General features: G+C 45.1%; 1 protein-coding gene across 1 annotated transcript in view; it reads right to left on the bottom strand.

Moving 5' to 3' along the window:
- The window catches only part of LOC141111747 (polycystin-1-like protein 2), a 160,168-nt gene that overhangs the window by 77,604 nt on the left and 55,199 nt on the right, over positions 1-27,365 (bottom strand). The window contains exons 19-22 of the mRNA XM_073603883.1: positions 19,522-19,646; positions 6,608-6,734; positions 1,770-1,901; positions 151-376 (exon numbers count right to left, since the gene is read on the bottom strand). Of these exons, the coding sequence (XP_073459984.1) occupies positions 151-376; positions 1,770-1,901; positions 6,608-6,734; positions 19,522-19,646 (610 nt within the window). The remainder of the gene's footprint in view (positions 1-150; positions 377-1,769; positions 1,902-6,607; positions 6,735-19,521; positions 19,647-27,365) is intronic.

The following is a 27,365-nucleotide window of genomic DNA, read 5'->3' as shown; positions in this document are numbered from 1 at the left end:
TGTTTGTTATTTAAAAAACCTGTATAATCACTTTAACTTTAATTTCCTTGCAGTAATAAGTGACATGCTGCCTCTTTTATAACAGCAAGAATATGCAACTAACTAAAGGTAGCTGTGATTTTATGGGGTGTATTTAAGACATGCACTTACCTCCAGGGTATTTCCCATTGGGCAGATGAAAATTGATGTCATAGTTTGTTTCATTTGGGTGGTACTCGTACCCCAGGTACAGCACCAGAGGTATGTGCTGACTGGGTTCCACATGAATCACAAGAGGAAGACTGGCTGATGTCACATTTACCAGAACAGATGTTAAGTTAGCCAGATAGAAAATGCTTTTTACATCGTTATCTGTGGAATCCCGGGGTAACATTATCTGAAAAGGAAATATCATTATCACCAAGTTTGTAAGCAGGTGCAGTTAGCTAGTTTGCCACTGGAGGTCCTACCTGTCTAGTAATAGAGAATTATGTTATTGGGTGCCAGGTCCCCTTTTAGAAATAGTGATGTGATGGATGTAGTCACTGCCCATATAAATGCCAGTATGGGAGGAATCCTAGTGACTTGAGGCATGGGAACCAAATACCCCACAGGCTTGCAGATGTAGTCAGCTATTGCAAGGCCGTGAACAAGGCAGAATGCCTGGGTGAGATAGTCTAATACCCAGAAGAACCAGCTGTAGTTGTCCTGTCTCAGGAAACAAGGTTTAAGCGGACAGGGAACTTGGTCTAACTGTACTGGGAGCTGGATACAGCAGTCCTGTCTCTGGAATGACATGAAGTAAGTCTTAAGCTGGATGCATAAAGCCTAAGGAGCAAGTTAGAGCCCTCTGAGTGAATACTTTTGATCCTGGGAAGACAGAGAGTAGAGCTATAGAGCGGAACACTAGACATGTGCAATTCGTTTAGTTCCGAATTGTTTCTTTATCAAATTTGAATTTCCGAATTTTTCAATTTCAGAAGTTCCGAATTTTCAAATTTCTGAATTTCGAATTTCCAAATTGTCAAATTTCCGAATTTTCGGAAATTCATAATTTCGGAAATTCAAACTTTCGGAAATTCTACATTTTGGAAATTTGAAATTCGGAAATTCGAAATTCAGAAATTTGAAATTTCGGAAATTGGAAAATTTCGGAAATTCGGAAGTTCGAAAATTCGAAATTTGGAAGTTCGAAAATTCGAAATTCGGAAATTTGAAAATTCGGAAATTCGAATTTCGAAAATTCTTAAATTTGAAATTCGGAAATTTGAAATATTTGAAAATTCGAAATTCGGAAATTTGAAATTCCGAAAATTCGGAAATTCGCAAGTTCGAAAATTCGGAAATTAGAAACTCGAAATTCAGAAAATTTGGATTTCCGAATTTTCGAATTTCCGAATTTCAGAAAAAAAAGCAAAAAAACAAAAATGAACAAATTTTTTTTCAGTTCACATGTCTATGGAACACAGAAAGATAGCCTGGTACACTATTGAAGGCACCTTGTTAATCTTGGCTAACAGGGTAGGAAGCTTCACCTTGTAAATCTTGGTTTGAATAGAGCTGAATGCTACAGATATAGTTTACAGGAAAGCAGAGAGAAATACCAAGGGAAGATGGCCTATCAGTGGTGTGAAATGTACAGCTTTCACAATTAACTACTACAGTCCGTCTACTAAATATGATTGGTGAAGTATCGTAGAGACACTAGTTAGTATGTCCATGTGATGTTTGTCACTGCCATCTTTGAAGAACAGTACAGTGTGGAAACTATGGATAGAATATTTTTTTACCTCTATATATTCTGTGAGATCCTTTATAGGGATGGTGGATCCATTGGTGCTAGAAAGGCTCAGACCTCCTACAGAACCAGTCATTTCAAACGTGTTCCTTGAGGAAAACGGGTTCACTGAAAAGCTCACCATCTAAAAATTGAAATGAAGGTTAAAGTAACAGTCTTGGTTAGTTCTGAAATCATGTGGTTGTTGTTTTACCTTACAGTTTTACTAGATGGTAACCTGTTCCAACAGATCAGGTAACATGTCTGAAATGTTATTCTGATACTTTAGATGTCAGCACTGGTCATCACAAGTGAGGGCTTATACCGGCTGGTATTGCCACAGCAAGAGGGCAATATGTGTGCAGACCTCCTGCTCAGTAGATACCAGCCCCTATGCACCTGGTCATTGATATAAGACACACGCTCACCATTCCTTCAATGTGGATACCAGCCAATGTGCTCAGAACATATGGCTCATACTTTCTGTGGGTGGGAATGTGATCATTAATTTCTTCAATAAAAAAACAAAAACATCAACAACAAAAAAATAGCTAAACCAATTAAAGCGGAGTTCGAACCACATATATGATTTTTTTTTTAAATCATTCTCTTTCTATCTTATAATGTTAAATTAACAATCGTTATTCGTGTAAATAGCGCCGCTTTCATTACTATTTCATAAAAAAAGTTACCTTATATTATTTGTGCTTGGGCATTCCCATCTTAGGTGTGGGCAGGTGAAGCCCACAAGCATACACTTCCTGGATACGGTGCTGCTGTATTACCAGCATGCACCGCCGTTCTCGCGCATGCGCCGTACACTTCTGACGTTGCCATCACAACGGGCGGCGTTTTAGGAAGTGCCCGCCTCCATTGTGATGGCAATGAAGCCCTCGGCGCTGCCCAGTGACTCCTGGGAAATGATGACAGACATCTCCCAGGAGCACTAGCGAGCACGGGTGCCGAGGGAAATGACGTCAGGTGCCTTGGAGAGGAAGAGGCAGATTACGAGGGACCCCCTAGCAACAGACCTGAAAAGGTGAGTAAAAAAAAACATTTTTTTTCCAAAGGTTGTTCTTTGTATTGAATGCAGCTGATTACTGTTAAATGTAATTTCTAAATGGAACTCCGCTTTAAGTTGGGTCAATTTACATGAATGTGAAAAAATATATAATCTACATATATAAACTTGCGCTGATGGTGAAAAAAATATATATAGGTGATATAAAGTGAATGAAGCTGCTATACACAAAGTGCTAAACACTTGGACACAATAAAAATATATAAATACAGCGCTCACAAACACAGACCCATCATAAGTAAAAAAACAACAAAAACATGATGTCCATAAAAAACTGGGAAAATGTTTCACATCTGGTGTGCAAAAAGTGCAAAGAAAATGTTTTCAGGTGTACCAAGACACCCCCACATGTGTCCCCACTCACCAGATCACAACGACACCCAGCTTTTCAGTCTGGGGGTCAATACAGACTTATAACAATATCCAAAGGATGTCCGCAGGATGGCAGATTCAATGATGTGACTTGATGATAAATAATCTTTCAAAATAATTTCTCAACCATAAAACCAGATACCCAAAAGGAAGAGAAGGGACTAATAGTGAAGTATGCTAAGAACAGATATTTATTGTGCATAAAAAGTGCATACTTACAAACGTAAGTTAAAAACAGGCATGAAATTTGAGAGGAATACAGCAAACGCGACATCAAAGGTCCTTTGATGACGCCCTGTGGGAGGGTGAAATGCATTGACGCGACACAACTTCCGGCACGACTGACGTCACTTCCGGTCTCATGGAACGAACGCCATTCATGGCGTTTGCTGTATTCCACTGTGTTTTTTTCTGGACCTAAACATAATGGATCAGAGGTAGCCTGATGTAAACGGACACAAGACCATTTACATTTGCCTGCCCACAATGCTATCACAGGTCAGCCCATGTCTGCCGGACACAAACTGAACATGCACGAATGTATAAAAACCTGACATCCATCCATTCAGCTCTGATTCAGCAGGGGATTCGCTCACAGCTCTGCGTGAAAGATCCCTTAGGGCCCATTTATACCAGTGGCTGAGATACAACCCAGCCGCTGGTGTGCAGTGGGATGACATCATTGCTGACCCACTGATTGTGACTTTACTTTTTTTATACAAACTCTATTGAAATGTCACAAAGTGATATTTCATTAAGTTGTCTTGGATGCAGCACGGTGTGAGACGCTGGGTTTCATTTTGCTAAGTTGAAAATTAGTACTGCATGTCGTACTGTTTTTCAGCTTACCCCATCGCAACACAGTGATATGAACTGGCCTCGTAGGAGACAAGGCATTTTTTCTTGACTTGCAATGGGACTGTGCTGGAGTAGCACCCTTCAGCTCCCCTCCCACCCCTACAGTGACGCAGAGCCCATTATTTAAGTGCACCCCACAGTGACTCACACTTACCCTTCTTCATCCCACTTCCAGAGATGCCAAAGCTGTCATTCTTAGTCTGACACCACCAACGCACTGGTATTTTTTCCCACCACTGACACCAACGCAGCAGCATTTTATTTATTTTTTTCTCACCAACACTGGTACAGCAAATTTTTTCCCTTTGAGTGACACCACCAATGCAGGGGCCTTTTTTCTTTTCGATGACATTACCTTTGCAGGTTTTTTTTTCCCCTCCAGTGACACTTTTTTTTACATGCAGCGATGCCACCATTTATACCCTCACACTGCTCCTGGGGTATTTCTTCCCTTGCCACTGTTAGTCCCATATTTTACTGCAGGAGAGTATGTGCACAGCTACTCAACTCTGTTTTTTTCCACAGCATACCACAACCATTGGCACTATTAAAGTGCATGCTGTAAGCATTACATACGTTGTACTGTGATGTGAAACAAAACTGTTATTAGTCCCATCACCTGGTCTGCCCACTGGAGAGGAGGGCATTGTTTGGCATCTTTGCCTGGGGCGCTGGACAACCTTGTCCCACTACTGCATACTGCTGTATGCTTGCAAAATATAAGTGTGTCCTATCAGCAAAAGACAGGGAGGGAGGGTATCCTTAAGTATACTGTTTAAGGCATAATTATTGTAACAATTACATTTTATACCACATATTCTGCGCTGAATCTCTTAAACTTATGTCCTATGTTACATGTATAAATACATTTAATAAAATGCGCCAAAGATAAAAATCGAAACAATCAACTCAGCACTAACAGCGCTAATAGAATAATAAAATGAAATATTCCATGCAAATTGTGGTAATTAAAACCACTTAAGAGTCCATCAATATGCGATAAAAAGAAAAAGTCTACATGAGATCTATATAGTGTGATCAGTGCTCCGTAAACCTTAACAACCAGAAATAGATTCCTCATCTGGATACCATAACCAAGTCTTCGTGCACGGGTAATCCCCATTGGTAATAAACTCACCAGACATGAGTGATATACGAGCCTTATGTCTCCACACACACGATACGATAAACTCCAATCCTCCAAGCGCATTACAAATATAACAGGTGCTGGAGCCTGTAATCATCTGAAACTTGAAACTGGCTCCTATCCCCCGGATTAGATCAATTTTTCATGGGGTAATTCACAAAATGCACCATGCAAGAACAAAGGGGCACTGGCATAGCATAATACTGTTTATTGATTTAAAACACCCACACACAAACAAATCCTTTGCAATATCACAGTATGTGGTCTTCCACACAAAGAACAGTCTATAGGCAGTAGATGGTAAAGCAGACAAAGCAAAACGAATTTGATTGTAGTATGTGGGTAGTCAAAAAGTGCACCTATCACCATAAATGTGAGCGGATTCCATCTTGTGCAGCACACTCCCCGCAGGGGGTCAAACTCACCAGAGTCACAAAATAAATCAGCGTTTATGGTAGAATACACAGCCTCTCAAATTCTGAGTCCACATCACCAACAAGATCCACCAGTACAGGGGCTCCAGAGTTATGTCATAAAAATACAAGAAAGTCGGCACATAGCGTAATCTCGTTTATTTCAGACAAAAACCCCCCATATAAAAGCATACCCCTTAGTAAACTGCGTACATCAAAAGTTTAAATCACAAGCAAAGGAAAATTAGGACGCCCTCTGTAAAAGTCCACAATGACGAAACTGGTCAGGGCGTGACCACCATGACATCCTGTTAGTGAACTGTGCGTTCCACCGCCCTGCATTGCCGACCCGGAAGTATCCACAACTATCTGCAAGAAGGTGCTGGATGTATCCTGGACGGCTGAGTACGGTCCTCTGCCCTCTGTGCCACTAATTTTCCTTTGCTTGTGATTTTAACCTTTGATGTACGCAGTTTACTAAGGGGTCTGCTTTTATATGGGGGGTTTTTGTCTGAAATAAACGAGATTACGCTATGTGCCGACTTTCTTGTATTTTTATGACATAACTCTGGAGCCCCTGTACTGGTGGACCTTGTTGGTGATGTGTACTTAGAATTTGAGAGGCTGTGTATTCTACCATAAACGCTGATTTATTTTGTGACTCTGGTGAGTTTGACACCCTGCGGGGAGTGTGCTGCACAAGGTGGAATCTGCTCACATTAATGGTGATAGGTGCACGTTTTGACTACCCACATACTACAATCAAATTCGTTTTGCTTTGTCTGCTTTACCATCTACTGCCTATAGACTGTTCTTTGTGGAGAAGACCACATACTGTGATATTGCAAAGGAATTTTTTGCATGTTTTATGTAATTTCATTTAGCGCTGTTTTAGTATTTTAATATTTCAGTGTTGATACTGCTTATTTTTATACTACTGTTTATCAATTGTGTAGCTATATAAATGACTTTATACTTGCCCGAAGATCCAACGCTTCATCTCTGTCTAGGGGAACATTCATAGATGTGATGGAGGGGAGTTTAAATGCTGCTGTGTTGACATTGTGGACATTCACAGAGGCACTTCCCACCTGGTCTGACTGTAGCCTGCCACACAAAGGTTGTAGATAAAATATCAATGTTAAGGCACAACTCCAGAGATACATCTAATCATAGAGTGCAGAGTGGGTGAAACATGTCAGAGGGGCTTGCCCGATGGGCTGAACTGAAGCCAGTTTTCCATTAATCTTACATTGGAGGTGAATACAGTGTGCGGCGGTATCTGCATGCTATAGTTCTCCAAGATGTTAGGAACAACCTACAAAGGGTGGTCATACTAAATATTGGTTTGATTTGGATTTTAATAAAAATACTAACATTTCTATTTCTGAAAATATTCGTAATTTACACCATTTTTTCACACCTGCCTAAAACTTTTGCACAGTAATATATATTATAAATGCAACACTTTTGTGTTAGTGAGCACTTCTCCTTTGCCAAGATAATTCTGCACAAACTGTCAGAAACCATCTCAGGGAAGCTCATCTGCATGCTGGTCATCCTCACCGGGGTCTTGACCTGACTGCAGTTCGTCATTGTAACCGACTTGCTCACATTGGATGGTGTCTGGCACTTTGGAGAGGTGTTCTCTTCACAGATGAATCCCGTTTTTCACTGTACAGGGCAGATGGCAGACAGCGTGTATGGCGTTGTGTGGATGAGCGATTTGCTGATGTCAATGTTGTGGATCGAGTGGCCCATGGTGTCGGTGGGGTTATGGTATAGGCAGGCGTATGCTATGGACTAGGGATGAGCCGAACACCCCCCGGTTCGGTTCGCACCAGAACCTGCGAACGGACCGAAAGTTCGCACGAACGTTAGAACCCCATTGACGTCTATGGGACTCGAACGTTCGAAATCAAAAGTGCTCATTTTAAAGGCTAATTTGCATGGTATTGTCCTAAAAAGGGTTTGGGGACCCGGGTCCTACCCCAGGGGACATGTATCAATGCAAAAAAAACTTTTAAAAACGGCCGTTTTTTCGGGAGCAGTGATTTTAATGATGCTTAAAGTAAAAAAAAAAAAAGTTAAATATTCCTTTAAATATCGTACCTGAGGGGTGTCTATAGTATGCCTGTAAAGTGACGTGTGTTTCCCGTGTTTAGAACAGTCCCTGCACCAAATGTCATTTTTAAAGGAAAAAATCTCATTTAAAACTGCTTGCGGGTTTAATGTAATGTCGGGTCCTGACTCCTGGCAATATGGATGAAAATCAGTGAGACAAACGGCATGGGTACCACCCAGTCCATTACCAGGCCCTTTGGGTCTTGTATGGATATTAAGGGGAACCCCGCACCCAAATTAAAATAAGGAAAGGTGTGGGGCCACCAGGCCCTATATACTCTGAACAGCAGTATACAGGCTGTAGGTTTGTTGTTAAGTAGAATCTCTTTGTAATTTTGAACGGGTACATTTTTAACGTGTTTAGCTCCAGCCAAAAAATCTTTTTTAAGCTTTTTGGAAAACATAGGGAAGGGTTATCACCCCTGTGACATTTGTTTTGCTGTCTTTCCTCCTCTTCAGAAGATTTCACCTCACTTTTTGTCCCAATGGATTGGAAAGCATCAGTGGAAAGGAGAAATGTTTTTCCCATATTAACTCTTACAGGAGAGAATTTCCCTTCCTAGGGGTAGATTTATTCTCACTTCCTGTTGTCTCCTTCCGTTTGCAAGTAGGAGTCGTTTGTAAGTTAGTTGTTTGAAAGTAGGGTCCTGCCCTATATACTCAGCAGAAATTTGGGCCTTAGGTGTTGCTGTGGCCACAACACTGTAAGCCCTCACAGGGCTCTGCTGTGAAATATTAGATCAAGAATTGTAATTACATGCCCCTGTTGAACAGGAGCTGAAAAATTAGGCCTTAGGCACTGGTGCTGGTGCCACAACACTGCAACCCCTCACAGACACTCTATTTGGAATGCAGGAACGAGCCCTGCTGCAAAGTATTGCATCAAAAATTGTAATTACACGCCCCTGTTAAACAAGGGCTGAAAAATTGGGCCTTAGGCACTGGTGCTGGTGCCACAACACTGCAACCCTTCACAGACACTCTAGTTGGAATGCAGGAACGAGCCCTGCTGCAAAGTATTACATCAAAAATCGTAATTACACGCCCCTGTTAAACAGGGGCTGAAAAATTGTGCCTTAGGCACTGGTGGTGGCGCCCAGAACCAAAAATGCTCTTACAAGCTATCAGCGTGATGATTGAGGAGGAAGAGGATAATTACTCAGGAATAGTCACTCAGCATCAGCATAGGCAGTCTTTGAAGGGATCTGAGATTTCAAAAAAAATTATTCGGTTACATCAGCATCAGGTGCTTGGTAGCTGGTGGTGATCCAAGACTCATTCATTTTTATGAAGGTCAGTCGATCGACCGAGTCAGTAGACAGACGCACCCTGTGATCGGTTACCACGCCTCCAGCAGCACTGAATGTGCGTTCCGAAAGAACGCTGGATGCAGGACAGGCCAGTAGCTCAATTGCATACTGTGCAAGCTCTGGCCAGTGATCCATCCTCAAGACCCAGTAACCCAGAGGATTTTCAGTGGGAAAGGTGTCCAAGTCTGATCTTGCCCCTAGGTATTCCTGCACCATGTAAAACAGACGCTGGCGATGGTTGCTGGAACCAATCATACCTTGGGGCTGCGGACCAAAAAATTGTCTGAACGCATCGGTCAGACGGCCACCTTCTCCACCGCTCCTTCTTTGACTGACCGAAGCCTCAGCAACACGTTGTCCAGAAACAGGAGTTTGTAACCTCCCAGTCTCTGGGAACGCGTTGCACAGACCTTTCTGCAAGGCCTCCTGAAGATGTTTCATCCTCTGCTCCCTCTGCGATGGCAAGATAAGGTCCGCAACCTTACCCTTGTAACGTGGATCAAGGAGGGTTGCCAGCCAGTATTGGTCCTTCTCCTTGATACCACGAATACGAGGATCCTTACGCAGGCTTTGCAGGATCAGGGAGGCCATGCAGCGTAGGTTTGCTGAGGCATTCGGTCCGGAGTCCTCTGGGTCACTAAGGACAACATGGTCCGCAGCCACCTCCTCCCAGCCACGTACAAGTCCATGTGTTTCTTGGGACTGATCCCTTAAAGACTGCTGCTGATGCTGAGTGCCAGGCTCCACCTCCATACTGACACAATCTTCCTCCTCCTCCTCCTCTTCCTCCTCGTCCTCTTCCTGTGTGATCGGCGGGCACGCAGGAACACTGTCTGGATAAAGGGGGCCTTGAGAGCTAAGGAAGTCCTCCTCTTCCTGCCTCTGTTCTGCCTCAAGTGCCCTGTCCATTATTCCACGCAGCGTGTGCTCCAACAGGTGGACAAGGGGGACAGTGTCACTGATGCATGCACTGTCACTGCTCACCATCCTCGTGGCCTCCTCAAATGGTGACAGGACAGTGCATGCATCCCTGATCATGGCCCACTGGCGTGGGGAAAAAAAAACAAGCTCCCCTGACCCTGTCCTGGTGCCATAGTCGCACAGGTACTCATTGATGGCCCTCTGCTGCATGTGCAGCCGCTGCAGCATGGCCAACGTTGAGTTCCACCTGGTGGGCATGTCACAGATTAGGCGGTTCTTGGGCAGGTTAAACTCCTTTTGGACGTCCGTCAGCCGAGCACTGGCATTATATGACCGGCGGAAATGCACACAGACTTTCCTGGCCTGCCTCAGGACATCCTGTAAGCCCGGGTACCTGCCCAAGAACTGCTGCACCACCAAGTTAAGGACGTGAGCCAAACAGGGCACATGGGTCATTTGTCCCTGTCGGAGGGCAGAGAGGAGGTTGGTGCCATTGTCGCAAACCACCATTCCTGCCTTAAGTTGGCGTGGCGTCAACCACCTCTGAACCTGCCCTGCAGAGCTGACAGAACCTCTGCCCCAGTGTGGCTCCTGTCCCCCAAGCACACCAGCTCAAGCACCGCATGGCATCTTTTGGCCTGCGTACTTGCGTAGCCCCTTGAACGACTACGGAGCACCGCTGGTTCCGAGGAAGAGGCCATGGAGGAAGAAGAAGAGGAGGGGGTGGAGGAGAGAGGTGTGTCACAATCATTAGCATTTTGGAGGCGTGGTGGCGGAACAACCTCCAACACTACTGCACCTTGTCCTGCATCCTTCCCAGCTGCCAGCAGAGTCACCCAATGCGCCGTGAAACTTAGGTAACGTCCCTGTCCATGCCTGCTGGACCATGAGTCAGCGGTAATATGCACCTTACCGCTGACCGCCCTGTCCAGCGAGGCATGGACATTGCCTTCCACATGCTGGTAGAGAGCCGGAATCGCCTTCCGTGAGAAAAAGTGGCGTTTGGGTACCTGCCACTGAGGAACTGCACATTCCACAAACTCACGGAAGGGGGCAGAGTCTACCAACTGAAAAGGCAGCAGTTGAAGTGCTAGCAATTTTGCCAAGCTAGCATTCAACCGCTGGGCATGTGGATGGCTGGGAGCAAACTTCTTTCGGCGGTGCAGCAGCTGGGGCAGGGAAATTTGCCTGGTACAATCTGACGTCGGTGTACCAAAATCAGATTGCCCACAAGTACGTGGCTGTGACACACCTAATTCTCCACCTTCATTCCTCTCAGTGCAGGTCTCAGAGAGGACTGAAGGTCTAGTGGGGTTGGAAATCTCAGCTGATGAGGAGCAAGCAGAGGTCCTCTTTGTTCTTTGGTGTGGGTCTTTTAGATACGCTTGCCAACGAACTGCATGGCAGGTCAACATATGTCTGGTCAAGCATGTGGTACCCAAGCGGGAGATGTTTTGGCCACGCGAGATACGCTTGAGACATATGTTGCAAATAGCAGCGGTGCGATCTGATGCACTCGTCTCAAAAAAGGCCCACACCAAAGAACTTTTTGAATAACGCGCAGAGACTGCAGCGCCCTGCACATGTGGAGCTTTGGGGTGTGATGCAGTCAATGTGCTGCCCTTAGGCTGGCCCCTGGAGGGCATCCTGCCTCGTTGGTGATGTGCCGCCTCCTCCTCCTCCTCCTCCTCTTCTCTCCTATCAGGCACCCACGTTGAGTCAGTGACCTCATCATCCCCTCCCTCCTCATCACTGGAGCAAACCTGGCAGTATGCTGCAGCAGGGGGAGCATGACTGCCAGATTGCTGTCCTTCTTGGGCACCCCCTCTGTCCGTGCTCGTGTTACTGCCTTCATCGAGCTCAGTATCATCATCAGAGCCTTCCAAACGCTGGGCATCCTCCTGGAGCATGTACCCAACACTGTGGTCAAACAGTTCGAGGGACTCCTCAGGAGGACATGGTGGGGCTAGGGAAGGAGTCACTGATGACATTGAGCCGAGGGAAGAGGCCGCTGCTTTGCCAGACAAAGTACCCTGGGCATGGGTGAGAGAGGATGAGGAGGATGAGGACGGCTTGGTCATCCACTCGACCAAGTCTTCCGCATGTTGCAGCTCAACATGGCCAGCTGCCGAAAAAAAGGCCAAGCGTGTCCCATGGCCACGTGCTGATGAGGATGCACCGTCTCCACGACCAGCACTAGACACAGAGCCTGCTTGCCCTCTCTTATTGGCTTGTGACTGTCTGCCTCTCCTTCTTGGCCTTCCAGACATACTAATGGCCTGTAGCTGCACTAAGCTGGGATATATATATATATATATATATATATATATGTACTGATACTGCAGCTAGCAAAATCAACTGCCTGCCTGTAGTATGAGAACACCACCAACCTTCTACAGGTAGCTTTAGCTGAACACTGTGAGGTGGACGCACCCCACTAACTTGTAGGTTTAGCAGAACACTGTGAGCAAGACACACTGCACTAACTGTAAATAGTCTAGCTGCCTGACTGTGGTACTAATAGGATCAAAAGAACACCAGCAATTTTATTTAAAATACTGTAACAAGACAAGCCTGCCTGTCAGTAAGAAGATAACAGGAACGGATCTAGCTGAACACTGTGAGCAGGACGCACCCCACTAGCTTGTAGGTTTAGCTGAACACTGTGAGGTGGACGCACCCCACTAACTTGTAGGTTTTGCTGAACACTGTGAGCAGCACGCACCCCACTAACTTGTAGGTTTAGCAGAACACTGTGAGCAGGACGCACTGCACTAACTGTAAATAGTCTAGCTGCCTGACTGTGGTACTAATAGGATCAAAAGAACACCAGCAATTTTCTTCAGGTAGCTGTATTTACTGTAACAAGACAAGCCTGCCTGTCAGTAAGAAGATAACAGAAACGGATCTAGCTGAACACTGTGAGCAGGACGCACCACACTAGCTTGTAGGTTTAGCTGAACACTGTGAGGTGGACGCACCCCACTAACTTGTAGGTTTAGCTGAACACTGTGAGCAGGACGCACCCCACTAACTTGTAGGTTTAGCAGAACACTGTGAGCAGGACGCACTGCACTAACTGTAAATAGTCTAGCTGTCTGACTGTGGTACTAATAGGATCAAAAGAACACCAGCAATTTTCTTCAGGTAGCTGTATTTACTGTAACAAGACAAGCCTGCCTGTCAGTAAGAAGATAACAGAAATGGATCTAGCTGAACACTGTGAGCAGGACGCACCCCACTAGCTTGTAGGTTTAGCAGAACACTGTGAGCAGGACGCACTGCACTAACTGTAAATAGTCTAGCTGCCTGACTGTGGTACTAATAGGATCAAAAGAACATCAGTAATTTTCTTTAAAATACTGTAACAAGACAAGCCTGCCTGTCAGTAAGAAGATAACAGGAACGGATCTAGCTGAACACTGTGAGCAGGACGCACCCCACTAGCTTGTAGGTTTAGCTGAACACTGTGAGGTGGACGCACCCCACTAACTTGTAGGTTTTGCTGAACACTGTGAGCAGCACGCACCCCACTAACTTGTAGGTTTAGCAGAACACTGTGAGCAGGACGCACTGCACTAACTGTAAATAGTCTAGCTGCCTGACTGTGGTACTAATAGGATCAAAAGAACACCAGCAATTTTCTTCAGGTAGCTGTATTTACTGTAACAAGACAAGCCTGCCTGTCAGTAAGAAGATAACAGAAACGGATCTAGCTGAACACTGTGAGCAGGACGCACCACACTAGCTTGTAGGTTTAGCTGAACACTGTGAGGTGGACGCATCCCACTAACTTGTAGGTTTAGCTGAACACTGTGAGCAGGACGCACCCCACTTACTTGTAGGTTTAGCAGAACACTGTGGGCAGGACGCACTGCACTAACTGTAAATAGTCTAGCTGCCTGACTGTGGCACTAATAGGATCAAAAGAACACCAGTAATTTTCTTCAAAATACTGTAACAAGACAAGCCTGCCTGTCAGTAGGAATATAACAGGAACGGATCTAGCTGAACACTGTGAGCAGGACGCACTGCACTAAATGTAAATAGTCTAGCTGCCTGACTGTGGCACTAATAGGATCAAAAGAACACCAGTAATTTTCTTCAAAATACTGTAACAAGACAAGCCTGCCTGTCAGTAGGAATATAACAGGAACGGATCTAGCTGAACACTGTGAGCAGGACGCACTGCACTAAATGTAAATAGTCTAGAAGATAACAGGAACGGATCTAGCTAAACTGAATACAGTGTATATATATATATATATGCAACACCTGGGATGCATATATATACACAATACACTTTAAGTGCAGCTAACTGACTGACTGTCCTGCCTAATCTAGCTAACTCAAATGAAATGACACTGTCTCTCTCTCTCTCTAAGCACACCGGAACACACTGCACAGGGCCGCCGTGCAGGCGGCCTTATATAGTGTGGGGCGTGTACTAAATCCCCTGAGCCATAATTGGCCAAAGCCTCCTTGGCTTTGGCCAATTATGGCTCTCTGTTAAGGCGGCGCTGTGATTGGCCAAGCATGCGGGTCATAGTGCATGCTTGGCCAATCATCAGCAAGCAATGCACTGCGATGCCGCAGTGAATTATGGGCCGTGACGCGCCACACGAATTTGGCGCGAACGGCCCATATCGTTCGCAATTCGGCGAACGATCGAACAGCCGATGTTCGAGTCGAACATGGGTTCGACTCGAACACGAAGCTCATCCCTACTATGGACAATGAACACAGGTGCATTTTATTGATGGCATTTTGAATGCAGAGATACCGTGACGAGATCCTGAGTATTTGATCCCCTGCTGATATTGTATATTTGCCCACTGACAAAGAAATGATCAGTTTATAATTTTAATGGTAGGTTTATTTTACCAGTGAGAGACAGAATTGCAACAAAAAAATACAGAAAAATGCATTTAAAAAAGTTATAAATTGATGTGCATTTTAATGGGTGAAATACAGGTGATACTCGAAAAATTAGAATATCGTGCAAAAGTTCATTTATTTCACTAATGCAACTTAAAAGGTGAAACTAATATATGAGATAGACTCATTACATGCAAAGCAAGATAGTTCAAGCCGTGATTTGTCATAATTGTGATGATTATGGCTTACAGCTCATGAAAACCCCAAATCCACAAACTCAGAAAATTAGAATATTGCATGCACTCAATAAAACCAGGATTGTACATAGAACAATATCGGACCTCTGAAAAGTATAAGCATGCATATGTACTCAGTACTTTGGGCCCCTTTTGCAGCAATTACTGCCTCAATGCGGCGTGGCTTGGAAGCTATCAGCCTCTGGCGCTTCTGAGGTGTTATGGAAGACCAGGATGCTTCAATAGCGGCTTTCAGCTCTTCTGCATTGTTCGGTCTCATGTCTCTCATCTTTCTCTTGACAATGCCCCATAGATTCTCTATGGGGTTCAGGTCAGGCGAGTTTGCTTCTGATCAAGCACAGTAATCCCATGGTCATTGAACCAGGTGTTGGTGCTTTTGGCAGTGTGGGCAGGTGCCACGTACTGCTGGAAAATGAAGTCAGCATCCCCATAAAGCTCGTCTGCGGAAGGAAGCATGAAGTGCTCCAAAATCTCCTGGTAGACAGCTGCGTTGACCCTGGACTTAATGAAGCACAGTGGACCAAAACCAGTAGATGACATGGCTCCCCAAATCAAGACAGACTGTGGAAACTTCACACTGGACTTCAAGCATCTTGCAGTTTGTGCCTCTCCATTCTTCCTCCATACTCTGGGTCCTTGGTTTCCAAATGAGATGCAAAATTTGCTCTCATCAGAAAAGAGGACTTTGTACCATTGAGCAACAGACGAGGTCTGTTCTTCTTTAGCCCAGGTAAGACGCTTCTTGTTTGTTGTTCAGGAGTGGCTTGACAAGAGGAATATGACATTTGAAGCCCATGTCCAGGATCCGTCTGTGTGTGGTGGCTCTTGATGCACTCCAGCCTCAGTCCACTCCTTGTGAAAGTCCCCAACAATTTTGAATGGCCTTTTCCTGACAATCCTATCCAGGCTGCGGTCATCCCTGCTGCTTGTGCACCTTTTTCTTCCACACTTTTCCCTTCCACATAACCTTCTATTAATGTGATTTAATACAGCACTTTGGGAACATTCAACTTCTTTTGCAATTACCTTTTGAGGCTTTCCCTCCTTATGGAGGGTGTCGATCATGGTTTTCTGCACAACTGTCAGGTCAGCAGTCTTTCCCATGACTGTGATTCCTACTGAACCAGACTGAGATACAATTTAAAGGCTCAGGAACCCTTTGCCGGTGTTATGGCTTAATTAGCTGATTAGAGTGGGACACTTTGAGCCTACAATATTGCACCTTTTCACAATATTCAAATTTTCTGAGATTGTGGATTTGGAGTTTTCATGAGCCATAATCATCACAATTATGACAAATCACGGCTTGAACTATCTTGCTTTGCATGTAATAAGTCCATCTTATATATTAGTTTCACCTTTTAAGTTTCATTAGTGAAATAAATGAACTTTTGCACGATATTCTAATTTTTCGAGTATCACCTGTAAGTATTTGATCCCTTCGCAACTTAGTACTTGGTGGCAAAACCCTTGTTGGCAATCACAGAGGTCAGACGTAGTAGTTGGCCACCAGGTTTGCACACATCTCAGGAAGGATTTTGCCCCACTCCTCTTTGCAGATCCTCTCCAAGTCATTAAAGTTTCAAGGCTGATGCTTGGTAACTCAAACCTCCAGCTCCCTCCACATATTTTCTATGGGATAAAGGTCTGGAGACTGGCTAGGCCACTCCAGGACCTTAATGTGCTTCTTCTAGAGCCACTCTTTTGTTGCTTTGGTCGTGTGTTTTGGGTCATTGTCATGCTGGAATACTTATCCACAACCCATTTGCAATGCCCTGGCTGAGGGAAGGAGGTTCTCACCCAAGATTTTATGGTACATGTGGCCCCATCCATCGTCCGCTTGATGTGGTGAAGTTGTCCTGTCCCCTTAGCAGAAAAAAACGCCCAAAGAATAATGTTTCCACCTCCATGTTTGACGGTGGGGATGGTGTTCTTGGGGTCATAGGCAGCATGTCTCCTCCTCCAAACACGACGAATTGAGTTGACTTTCACCCAGTTCTCCTCTGAATCATTCAGATCTTCATTAGCAAACTTCAGACGGGCCTGTACATGTGCTTTCTTGAGCAGGGGGCCTTGCGGGCGCTGCAGGATTTCAATCCTTCATGGGTAGTGTGTTACCAATTGTTTTCTTGGTGACTATGGTCCCAGCTGCCTTAAGATCATTGACAAGATTCTCCCGTGTAGTTCTGGGCTGATTCCTCACCGTTCTCATGATCATTGAAACTCCACGAGGTGAGATCTTGCATGGAGCCCCAGACCGAGGGAGATTGACAGTTATTTTGTGTTTCTTCCATTTGCAAATAACCACACCAACTATTGTCACCCTCTCACCAAGCTGTTGGCGACGGTCTTGTAGCCCATTCCAGCCTTGTGTAGGTCTACAATTTTGTCCCTGACATCCTTGGACAGCTCTTTGGTCTTAGCCATGCTGGAGAGATTGAAATCTGATTGATTGATTGCTTCTGTGGACAGGTGTCCTTTATACATGTCACAAGCTCAGATTAGGAGCACTCCTTTTAGGAGAGTGCTCCTAATCTCAGCTCGTTACCTGTATAGAAGACCCCTGGGAGCCAGAAATCTTGCTGATTGATAGGGGATCAAATGCTTATTTCACTTATTAAAATGCAAATCAATTTATAACTTTTTTTGAAATGCATTTTTCTGGATATTTTTGTTGTTATTCTGTCTCTCACTGTTAAAATAAACCTAAAATTATAGACTCATAATTTCTTTGTCAGTGGGCAAACGTACAAAATCAGCAGGGGATCAGATACTTTTTACCCTCACTGTACATATATATATAAATATATATATTACACTTATGGAAGGTTTCGATGTGGTTGATCTACTAAAGGCAAATGAACAGTGCACTTTGCAAGTGCAGTTTCAAATCCCAACCATGACACTACCTGCATGGAGTTTGCATGTTCTCCCTGTGCCTGAGTGGGTTTCTCCTGGGTACTCTGGTTTCCTCCCACACTCCAAAGACATGTTGGTAGGTTAACCTACCTGGCGGTATTCCCGAGTCTGGCTCGGGGTGGAATTTCAGAACCAAAAGCGGTAACCCCGAGCCAGACTCGGATCGCATCACAGGATCCAGGAAGAGCTTACTTACCTTGTCCCCTGGATTCTGCGATGTCTCCCCACATTGTGAGCGGCTCGTCCTCCGCTCCATTCATCACGGAGCCGGGCTCCGTTCCCTGCGACGCACGGGTCGGAGAACGGCGCCAAATTCAAAAAGTGAAACACACACAATACATACAGTATACTGTAATCTTACAGATTACATTACTGTATGAAATTATTTCACCTCCCTTTTGTCCCTAGTGGTTTCTCCAATGCCCTGAATGCAGTTTTATATTATAAAAACTGTTCTTTCTGCCTGAAAACTGGAGATTGAGGGCAGGGTCTAATGTGAATGTACAATACATATGTAAAGTGCTGCGTAAATTGACAGCACTATATAAGTTCATGTAATAAACAAAATAAAATAAATAATAGACACAGATATCAGTGAAAAAGGATTTTGGTTAGAAAAGCTAAGTCCACTCATAGAAAATTACACATAATGAGAAGAAAATTGACTTGTATAAATGTTCAGCACTCGTGCAAGGGACAATAGAAACAATCATACATTGACCTCTTATGCCCTGTACACACGGTCAGATTTTCCGACGGAAAATGTGTGATAGGACCTTGTTGTCGGAAATTTTGAGAGCTTGCTATAAAATTTTCCGACAACAAAATCCATTGTCGGAAATTCTGATCGTGTGTACACAAATCCGACGCACAAATTGCCAAGCATGCTCAGAATAAATAAAGAGATGAAAGCTATTGGCTACTGCCCCGTTTATAGTCCTGATGTATGTGTTTTACGTCACCGCGTTCAGAACGATCAGATTTTCCGACAACTTTGTGTGACCGTGTGTATGCAAGACAAGTTTCAGCCAACATCCGTCGGAAAAAATCCTAGGATTTTGTTGTCGGAATGTCCGATCAATATCCGATCGTGTGTACAGGGCAATACACTGGGAGATGTGGTTTCTGTATCATTGTGCTGTTCGTTGTGAGATCTATACAGATATTATTGTGTATAGCCCTCTATTTCCCCTTTACATTATTTAATTTAATAAGTTAAGGGCTTAAGTATTGAATTGCCACTGAGTTGTCACTGAATCCCATAAAAAAGCAGTTTTTGTATTTCTTCTCTATGGGCAGTTGTGCACATGGGCCAGTTATCTTAATTATTATAATAGGTGTATGCAGGAGTGTCATACTGGCTGACCTCCAGGATAAAATGTGCAATGTTATCATTAATATATGAGTACTTCTAATGGAGTATTTCTTCTACAAAAATAGTTATCATGCCGTACAAATATGAACTGGGGGTATTAATGGACTCACCTGTTTATATACATGGTAGCGGATGGAGCCACCAGTACTGTAGGCTCATTGTCGGGAAATTTTCCTATAAGTAAGGCACTCTGCAGGTTCTCCACTGCACTCAGTAATGTCTGTGAGATTGCCCTCTGCATGGCAAGAGCATATTGTTAGGTTACACATCTTGATCAATAGGCAAAATCATTGTTTATCTGTAGAGATTTGCGTTGATCTAAAAACCGTTCTATACAAAATGTTAAAGTCTATAAATTTGGCTTGCATGCGGCTGAAATTGCACTTGTCATCCAGGACAATGGGGTCAATTCAAGGATTCCACATGCAATATCAATATCATGTGACTGTTTTTTCAGAAATATTGCACGAGATAACAGGAGAGTCAATTCATCTAAATAAAATGTTGAATGTGAGGTAATTACTGCAAAAAAAACCCCCAAAAATTAGATAACTCTTTAACCACTTGCCAACTGCGCTATATCAGAATGACGGCTACAGTGCGGCCAGACAGTTCTGAGAGGGTGTCATATGATGTCCTCTTGTGATCGCGGGTGGCACCCTCTGTGATTGCTATGTCCTTAGGACACAGCTGATCATAGATCAGGGTAAAGGGCCAATCACAGTGGGCCTTTACCATGTGATCAGCTGTGTCCAATTACAACTTATCAGCTGTATCGGCATTACTTTCCTCATGCTCACAGCATGAGGAGAGGAGATCCGATAGCCAGCTTGTGTGAAAGGGACATCTACACTGATAATCAGAGCACTAATTATCAGTGTCCAGTCTATCAGTGCAGTCCCAACAGTGCCCACCAGTGCTGCCAATCAGTGCCCACCAGTGCTGCCAATCTATATCCATTAGTGCTGCCAATCAGTGCCCATCAGTGCCTTCTCATCAGTGTCGCCTATCAGTGCTCATCAGTGCTGCCCACCAGTTTCCATCAGTGCTGCCTATCAGTGCCAATCAGTGCCACCTATCAGTGCAGCCCATCAGTGCCACCTATCAGTGCCCTTCAATGTTGTCTATTAATGCCTATCAGTGCCCATCAGTGCCGCCTATCAGTGCCAATCAGTGCCACCTATCAGTGCAGCCTATCAGTGCCACCTATCAGTGCCCTTCAATGTCATCTATTAGTGCCTATCAGTGCCCATCAGTGCAGCCTCATCGGTGCCTCCTCATCAATGCCCAATAGTGCTGCCTCATCAGTGCACATGAGTGCCATCTCATCAGTGCACATCAGTGCTGCCTCGTCAGTGCAGACTCATTAGTGCACGTTAGCGAAAGAGAAGAATTACCTGTTTGCAAAATTTTATAACAAACTATGAACATTTTTTTTTCCCCCAAATGTTCGTTCTTTTTTCGTTTATGTAGCAAAAAAATTAAAAACCCAGTGGTGATTAAATACCACCAAAAGAAAGCTCCATTTGTGTGAAAAAATTATAACAAATTCATATGGGTACAGTGTTGCATGACCGCTCAATTGTCATTCAAAGTGTGACAGTGCTGAAAGCTGAAAATTGGCCTGGGCAGGAAGTGGGTGAAAGTGCCCAGTAGACAAGTGGTTAAAGTTAAAGAACACACACATTTGTTATTTATCTCCTGGCAGTAGGCAGTCGGTATTTTGTTGCTGTTGTTTAGTCATGTCCGACTCTTCGTGACCTCATGGACCATAGTGCACCAGACTTTTCTGTCCTCCACTGCCTCCCAGTGCTTGCTTAACTTCATGTTCATTGTTTTGATGATGCTATCTATCCATCTTGTTTTCTGTCGTCCTTTTCTCCTTTTTCCTTCCATGTTTCCCAGCATCAGGCTCTTTTCCAATGCGTTTTCACTTCGCATTAGGTGGCCAAAGTATGCGAGTTATAGCTTCAGAATCTGCCCTTCCAATGAATATTCAGGGTTGATCACCTTCAGGATTATCTGGTTTTATCTTCTTGCCATCCAAGGGACTTTCAAGAGTCTTCTCCAACACCATAGTTCAAAAACATCCATTCTTTGGCGTTCAGCCTTCCTTATGGTCCAACTTTCACATCCATAGGTTACTACTGGGAATTCCATAGCTTTGACTATATGCCACTTTGTCGGTAGCATGATGTCTTTGCATTCAAAAACCTCTTGAAGCAAGCGTTTCATAATTTCATGGCTACAGTCACTGTCTGCCATGATCTTGGAGCCTAGGAAGATAAAATCTGTCACTCTTTCCATTTATTCTCCTTCTTTTTGCCAAGGAGTGATGGGACTGGTTACCATGATCTTAGTTTTCTTAATGTTCAATTTCAGGCCAGCTTTTGCGCTCTCCTCTTTCACTTTCATTAAAGGGGCTGTTAACCCACTAAGTTAAAATTACACCATGCTCTCTATGTATTCCTGTAATTGTGCCCTGTGTCTATGCCTTAAAAAAATAATGCTGCTATATACCCATTTCAGAACGCAGATCAGCACTCACGTGATTCGCCGCATCTATCCTCTCTCTGCCCGACAGCTGCAGTGGGTGGGGCTGAGGATCCCCCGCTGAGGTCAGTCAGGAGGGGACAATGGCATCCCTAGGGGGGGCCAGAGGGGGCCCTGACCCCCCCCCCCCCCCCCACATAATGCTGTGCCCCACCATGTGCCCCCCCAATAAAATTTTTTTTTTTTTTACAAAAAATCAATGTCTAAGAGGGAGGGAGTTCCCAGTCAGCTCCTGCGGGTGATTCCTCCCCCCTCCCTCTGCTTGCTGACACTGCATAATGCGAGCGCTCACACAACCACGGCCACCCGATCTGCTCCTTCCCCTGCACCCTCATTGGCAGGGAGAAGAGCGAGTTGCAGGAAGGACTCCACCAGGACTCTCAGTTACTGAAAAAACAGACTGATTTCTCCCATCTTTAGGACAGGAGAACCAGCCTGTAAATTCCAAGAGATGCCAGACCAGCGCAGTCAAAAGCAGGGGCAGGACAGCAAGAGGAGGCTGGGAAACCCCACAGTGGCAGAACACCAGGGCTCGGTGGCAAGACAACCTTTGCAACCCTGATAGTTCTCCCACTGCTTTGGATCCTTATATTTTCTTGGTATGCTGGTGACATATATATCTTGTTTTCTGCCACCCTGGGGGACCCCAATACAGTAGGAAGGGAGCTCACTGCAGAACATGTGAAAGGGCCGTTGTGGGGTCATAGTAAAGGGCCCCAGTATATATTTATATATCTATATATCTATATCTATATCTATATCTATATTTATGGGTGGAGCCCTATGTCCGATATGGACATAGATAACATTTGTAGTTAACATAAAACTTACCATCGGAAATAGACCTGGAAGTGTGGACTTACCATATGAAATGGACCTGAAAGTGTGCCTTGGTCTGCTGGTCGGTATGCCAGAATAAGGGGGCATACCCTAGTTTAAGAAATTATTATTCTGTAGAGAGAAATGAATGAAATGAATGAAAAAAATGAATGCCTTGAAATGGGGATGGGAGGGTGGGTATCGCGCACAGGAAACCGACAAGCACCACAGGTGAGCGGGCTGCTTAAATACCCCCCGGGCTCCTCCCATAAATTCAGGCCACCATACTGGCCTTCCTACTTATGGGTGGAGCCCTATGTCCGATATGGACATAGATAACATTTGTAGTTAACATAAAACTTACCATCGGAAATAGACCTGGAAGTGTGGACTTACCATATGAAATGGACCTGAAAGTGTGCCTTGGTCTGCTGGTCGGTATGCCAGAATAAGGGGGCAAAAACATTCAGGTAGGGGTGTGGTTTTATGAGTTCTGGCTTTATTTATTTGAGCAAGTTTGGTGAATGCTTGTGCCGTTTCCTCCTAAGGAGTGGGGACGTACCGGGCGAGGTAGGCAGAGTTTCACCTGCTAGGTCTCTTGATGACGTGGTCTGGGACCCATGCTGACATGCTGCCAAGGCTGCCCCAATACTAAAGAGTGACTGGAGTGCTGACTGGGGTCGAGGTTTGTGCAGCGTAGAAGAACCCCAGCTGTTTGATGAACTGGCAGGCACTCGAGGGTTGGCCGAAAGGTAATAGGGGACTAGAGTTTGAGTGTTCCGGTAGGAGTGACAGTAGGCGGTCGAGTATGGTTACTGGCCACCGGACGTTGTTTACTTTATGGATATGGATGTCTATCCTGGAGCTTGATTGCTGGGTTTTGGACACTGCAGGGTGGAGGATGAAATGGTGTTGGCAGCGAGCCAACTACACAGAACTTGGCCTGCAGGATTGCTGCGGGTGAACTCGCTGGGCCGCCAGAACCCGTGATAGGCCAAGTAAATGGCTGCTTGTATGGGCCAAACTGGGGAGAAGGCCCAATAGCGTACTGGTTAATATAGTAGACATGTCCCAGAAGATGGCAGCCTGGAATGAACATGCCGTGGACATTAAACTGGTGTTGCCAAGATAATTACACCAGCGTGCGCAGGAAGGACATCACAGAGCGATGCGGACCTGGCTTCATTAAGAGGCTCGCCTCGGATCGGATGTCGGTGGCAAAGCCACGGCCTGTCCTGTCCAGTTAAGACCCTGGAGTTAAGCGGTTGCCATGACCGGGTGTAACTTGAAGAGGGAGGAAGTCCGGGTAAACCCGGGGTTTTAGGAGTGTCTCTGGGGGCCATGTACTTGTAACCGATGAATGGCCAAAAATTGCCGCGATGCCTGTGGTGGCTGTGGCATCTGTCGCTACGTGGGGTGACAAGGGCGACGTAGCTGATAAGACCCTAGAGTTAAGGTATAATCGTTGATACACCGATCCACGTAGTACGGGACCTTCCGACATTGATAGGTCCACATTCTTAGGAAAGACTGCAGCTACTTGTTAGTACACACCCGTGTATGGGTGAAGTCTTGGGGAACTAACCTGATACGGGTCAGTTTGTCAAGGGGGAGGCTGGCCTGCGTGGTATTCGTTAACTCGGAGGAGGTTATTGTAGACCTTGGTTCCGGATTATTGAGTTTTTGAGACTACAAGCTGAAGGACATAATGGTATTACCAGCGAGTCAAGTTGTGTCTACGTAGTACCTGGCTGCCTGTGCCAGTGAAGTGAATTTGTTAGGCCGTAGAAAACCACAGAGGGCCAGGTAGATGGCTGCTTGTATGGCTAGACTGGGGAATGTCTGAGGTTTTGACATGTCCCTGAAGATGGCAGTTGTGATGGGCAAGCGTTTGCCGTTTAGCTATGGGCTGATGCTTCTGGACGCCATGTAGAAAGGATCCTACTGTATGAGCCGTAAACACGGATGACTCTCTGGGGTCCTGTGAGGGCAAGAAATGCTGGATGTTGGCTAGGTATAGCCTGATGATGTTATGAGGAGCCAGCTGTGTGTGGCAATACGATACCTGGAGCGGGGATGGAACCTGAAATCAACTGACCTAAGCGAGAAATGACACAGAAATTGATGAGTGGCTCGTATGAAATGCCACTGGAGACAAGTGGCCGATTAAGTGCCACAGAAGAATGATGTGTGACTGATTGTGTGCCAGTGGAAATGTGTACTGATTGCTAAAATGCGAGCCCTGCAATGATTGCAAGAGTTGTGCTTAAATACGTGTTTGCAACAATTGCCAGGGAGTTTGTGTCAATGGTGATGTGTTTGCCGTGACTGCGGAAGTCCGTATTACTGCATGTGCTTGCACGGGCTGCAAGGAGTTATACTTGGATGCGTGTCTGCAACGGTTATAAAGTTGTGTTTGGATGCATGCTTGCCATGATTGCAAGAAATTATGCTTGGGTGTGTCCCTGCAACATTTTGCAAGAAGTTGTGACTGGATGCGTGCTTGCAATGATTGCAAGAAGTTATGCTTGGATGCATGCTTGCAACGTTTGCAAGAAGTTGTGCTAAGATGCGTGTCTTGTAATAATTGTAAGATTCGTGCTTGAATGTGTGCTTGCAACGACTGCAAGGGGGTTTCTGTCGGTGGAGATGTGTTTGTAGTGACTGTGAAAGGTTCGTATTGCTGCATGTGCTTGGAAGACTGTAAGAGTTTAAGCTTGGATGCGTACTCGCAACGACTGCAAGAAGTTATGCTAGAATGCATGCCTGCAACGTTTGCAAGGAGTTTTATGATTGGATGCGTGTTTGAAATGATTGCGAGAATTTGTGCTTGGATGTGTGCTTGCAACGATTGCAAGACGTTCTGTTTGGATGCGTACTTGCAACGATTGCAAGAAGTCATGATGGGATGTGTGCTTGCAACAATAGCAAGAAGTTATGTTTCGATGTGTGCTTGCAATGAAATGCAAGAAGTTGTGTTTGGATGCGTATTTGCGACGATTGCAAAAAGTTAAACTTGGATGTGTTGTGACTATGAGGGGGTATAGCAGCGAGGCGAAGGTTTCAACGAATGAATCGGGACCATGACTGAGCTTCGAAGGAAGACGGGGGGTGGCCCTCCCTTTTTTTTTTTTTTTTTTGACTGACCTAGAGGAAATGACAGATGAGAACCGGTGGAGGGTTTGACTACCCGGTTTGAAAGGTAAATTGTAACATGTTTAAGCGACAGGTGCATGGCATTAAATAAATGAGTGAACTGTTTGTGCCATGACAGAGGCACGAATCGGTGTGCCATGACTGCGCCAATGAGGCCGCGCCAACTGGGGCTTGCCAGGATGAATCGATGTCTGACGGATGCCCTGAACTTGAATCGGGGCGCGGCATGTGACAACGAAATAAATGAAATGTTTGCCTTAGAGTGAAATGAATGAAAAACGTTTCGCCATGACAGAGGCACGAATCGGTCGTGCCGCAGCTGCAACTGACAGCGACCCGGACTCTGGAGCATGTACTGCAATGAGGCAAAAGAAACGCTGGTGCATGCCGGATTACATTGGTGCATCACGGATGCGACTGGATTTAAATTGGAGTGTGGTATGTAACCGTGAAATGTTTGCCCTGGCAAAGGCACGAATTGGTTATGTCGCAACTGATAGCTAACCAAGTTCTGATGCAGGTGTTGGCTGAGGTCCAAGCGTTTTATTTATACTACTTTATTTATATATGTATATATATATATACATACGCACATGTTTTTTTTTATATATATATATATATATATATATATATATACACATATATTTTTTTTTTTTTTTATTCGACTGCGACAAATGACGAGTCGGACTATGGAGTACGAATGAAATGAGGCCAAGACAACTGGGGCGTGCCGGGACGAATCGGTGCATCTTGGATGCTACTGGATTCGAATCGGGGCGCGGTACATGACAGTGAGATGAGTGAAATGATGAAATGAATGAAATGATTTGTCATGGTAGAGGCACGTGCCATGACAGAGGCACGAGTCGAACATGTCGCGATTGCAACTGACAACGACCGGACTCTGGAGCATGTACTGAAATGTGGCCGAAAATACCTGGGGCACGCCGGGACGAATCGTTGCATCATGGATGCGACTGGATTCGAATCGAAGTGTGATTCGTGACAGTTGAAATGATTCCCATGACAGAGGCACGAATCGTTGAGCCGCAAAGTACGACTGACAATGAACCGGACTCTGGAGCATGTCCAGAAATGAGGCTGGGCCCTGGGGCAAGCCGTAACGAATCGGTGCATCGAAGATGCGACTGGATTCGAACCGGAGCGCGGTAAGTGCAGGTGTAACATTTGTTGCCATGACAGAGGCGCGAATCGATCATGCCGCTATAGCGACTGACTGCGAATCGGACTCTGGAGCATGTACTGAAATGTGGCCAATACCTGGGGCACGCCGAGACGAATTGGTGCATTTCCATGCGACTGAATTCGTAACGGAGCGTGATACGTGGCATGATAACCATGACAGAGGTACGAATCGGTGAGTCGAAAGCGACTGATAATGACGTGACTCTGGAGCATGTACTGA

This window comes from Aquarana catesbeiana, linkage group LG11 (genome assembly GCF_042186555.1).
Source record: "Aquarana catesbeiana isolate 2022-GZ linkage group LG11, ASM4218655v1, whole genome shotgun sequence".
In the NCBI taxonomy this organism is placed as follows: Eukaryota; Metazoa; Chordata; class Amphibia; order Anura; family Ranidae; genus Aquarana; species Aquarana catesbeiana.
The sequence above is the reverse complement of the archived record's forward strand: the minus strand, read 5'-3'. Positions and strand labels throughout refer to the sequence as shown.